The sequence below is a fragment of the Pterocles gutturalis genome, unplaced genomic scaffold, assembly GCF_000699245.1.
Source record: "Pterocles gutturalis isolate BGI_N339 unplaced genomic scaffold, ASM69924v1 scaffold3337, whole genome shotgun sequence".
Classification (NCBI taxonomy): Eukaryota; Metazoa; Chordata; class Aves; order Pterocliformes; family Pteroclidae; genus Pterocles; species Pterocles gutturalis.
In genome coordinates this window covers 3,628-6,117 of record NW_010109942.1, presented here as the reverse complement: position 1 = coordinate 6,117, position 2,490 = coordinate 3,628, and the positions used below count along the sequence as shown (strand labels likewise).

At 59.8% G+C, this 2,490-nt stretch overlaps 1 protein-coding gene across 1 annotated transcript in view; it reads left to right on the top strand.

The window, feature by feature from the left end:
- KANSL1 (KAT8 regulatory NSL complex subunit 1) overlaps nucleotides 1-2,490 on the top strand; it is a gene marked incomplete at its 3' end in the record, with an annotated part of 74,432 nt that overhangs the window by 68,321 nt on the left and 3,621 nt on the right. The window contains 2 exon segments of the mRNA XM_010073127.1: nucleotides 1-57; nucleotides 2,327-2,445. The exon segment at nucleotides 1-57 is cut by the window's left edge and continues 11 nt beyond it. Coding sequence (XP_010071429.1) covers nucleotides 1-57; nucleotides 2,327-2,445 — 176 coding nt within the window.

Here is a 2,490-nt window from a genome sequence, read left to right as displayed (position 1 = left end):
TCCTCGGAAGGCTCCGCTCCTGCCAGCACGAGTTCCCAGGGCACCTCCGTCACGGCCGTAAGTAGCTCGTGCCTTTCTGGAGAGGTTTCGGAGCTCGGCTCCACCATGGCGTCGCGGCTTTTGGAGCAGTTGAGGCACCTTAGGCGTGGGAGCGCTCAGTATTTCCCTCGCCGTGATGGTAGGAGTCCTGACCCCGCTTCTGACTCCGACTTTGGATCTGCTGCGGTTCCTGGATTGATGCTGGCTGTGCAGAGAGCCGGTCAGCTGCAGTTACAGGTTCACCGCCAGCTCAGGACCTGCTGGGGAATGTTCTCGGTAGTCCCCTGGCTGTGCTCCACGTTGGGGATTTTGTTGCTGAAGTTGTCTGGGAATGCCAGGGAGAGGAGGAGGAGAGCTGAGCACCGGCGGCGTTGTGCTGCTGGGACAGCGGGGCTGCCATGGGGACAGCTTTCCCTGCGTGACCCCGGTGGCACTGGGCTGGGGATGAGGTTGGGGCTGTGTCCCAGGTCCCTCGGTGCTGGCTGGGATCCTCTCACCTGTACGCACACTTCAGCAGGTCCTTAACTCATCCTGTCTTCTGAGACAGCCTCCCAAAATGCTGAAGGACGATGGGATTTGGGACATTTACGTGTCTGAAAGCTGTCAGTGAGCAGGAGCAGAGCTCCTGTCCCCTGTGCTCTGGGACAGATGGGTGTCACAGATGTCACCCATCCTCCCAGCGCCCGACCCGTGCTAACAGAAGCCCCTGATGAAAGGACAGGATTCTGCGGGACTGGGAGGTGTCCCGATGCAGAACCTGGCCTGGGTCTGACCGCTCCCGTCAGCCGTCTGTGCCCCAGCCCAAGCTGGGTGTGACCCAGGGTAACAGAGCAAATGTCCTCCAACCCTCCTGGTGAAACCGGGTGGTGAAGAGGCACCTGCCCGTGGCGGAGCTGGGGACACCGCTTCCAGCTCAGCCTTGTGTGCCCTTGTCCCTGCTCCAAGCTTGTTGCTCGGGGACTGGGAGGTCCCGGCTGGGTTCCGTCACCGCGGAGTTTGCTGTCACGTCCTCAGCGGTGTCATCGGTGAAGAACCCGGTGGTGGCCCGGGGCGTCTGCAGAACCCAGCGAGCAGCGGTGGTTTGGCTGGACCCTGCTGGGTGTTTTGGAGAAGAGGACAGCTCTCCTCAGCAGCTCTGGCGTGTCACCATGACATTTCCTTGTGCTTCACACACGTATCTGGGTCTTCTCTGGCTGCTGCTTCTGCTGCGTTCTCACGAGGTTGTTCAGGAGAGCAAGGTGAAGTGTCTTCCCTTCAGCGGCCGAGTCCTGCAGGAGCATCGCAGGCGTTGGGTCTGTTCTGTGGGCTCCAGGCTCCGGTTCCTGGGTTGGAGCATCCCAGCCTGGCGCAGGATTGCCCGTGTCCCCAGCCGTTGGGTCACCTCACTGTTGACAGCGACGCGGTGGCATTTCCCTGCTGCCATGGCAATCGTCACCCACCCGCTCTGTCGTCACCCAGCTTCACCCCCGTCCTGGGGCTGGGCTGTGGCAGGTCCCTGGCAGGGGGTTCCCGCACGTTTTTACCCTGAGAGCCGCAGGGATCGAAGGAGACGGGGAACATGGTAAATGGCTGGTGGCTCCCTTCGGGAGATGAGCCGAATCCCTGAGGATTCATGTCACTGTACCAGCAGTGCTGCCGTCAGGGGTCTGGGGGAGGTTTTTGGATAGACAGATGGTAGGAGAGCCCCCAGCCTTCAGCCAGGTTTGAATAGCTGAGTGTGGAGCTTGTTTCTGTCTTAGAAAATCTGTTCCAGGCAAAAGGATGGTAGAGATGGAAGGTGTTAGACCCTTAGCACAGCTGTCAAACCCAGAGGTGGGCTCCTGCCTGAGCTTCACCTTCCTCCTCTGTCCGTGTCACCTGTGGTGGCTCCGGAGCCCTGCAGGGACACCAGCAGGGGAGCTGTTGGATGGTTCTTTTCCCTGATGCTCTCCCCACCTTCCTTACACTGACAGTAGGGAACTGGGTTATACGGGAGATGTTTCTCCTTGCTGGGGCAGTTCATCAGCCAGATCAGTCTCCAGATCCGCCTGGCTGGTGCCGGGGTGGAGATGGTGGCTGGGGCTCTAGGATCAGCACCTTGCCCGTGTTTATCCCTTCCAGCCGAAGGGTTTCTGGTTGGGAAGAGAACTTCCAGCAGGCAGTAGGTGAGCTCCGTTCTGATGCAAATGGCTGTTGGTTCCGGAGTCCCCAGAGCTCACACGAGGCCATCTCAGCTGAGGCCACCGTCCTTTTTCCATCAACAACACCTGCAGCCCTTTCTCACCTTGCTCTCGTCTTCATGTTTCAGCAGCCGAGGAGGAGGAGAGGCGAAAGTTCGTTTGATATTAACAACATCGTCATCCCGATGTCCGTTGCTGCGACGACTCGCGTGGAGAAGCTGCAGTACAAAGAGATCCTCACGCCCAGGTACGTGCCTGCTCCCTGCCTCCCGCGGGGTTCTCACCTCCGCAA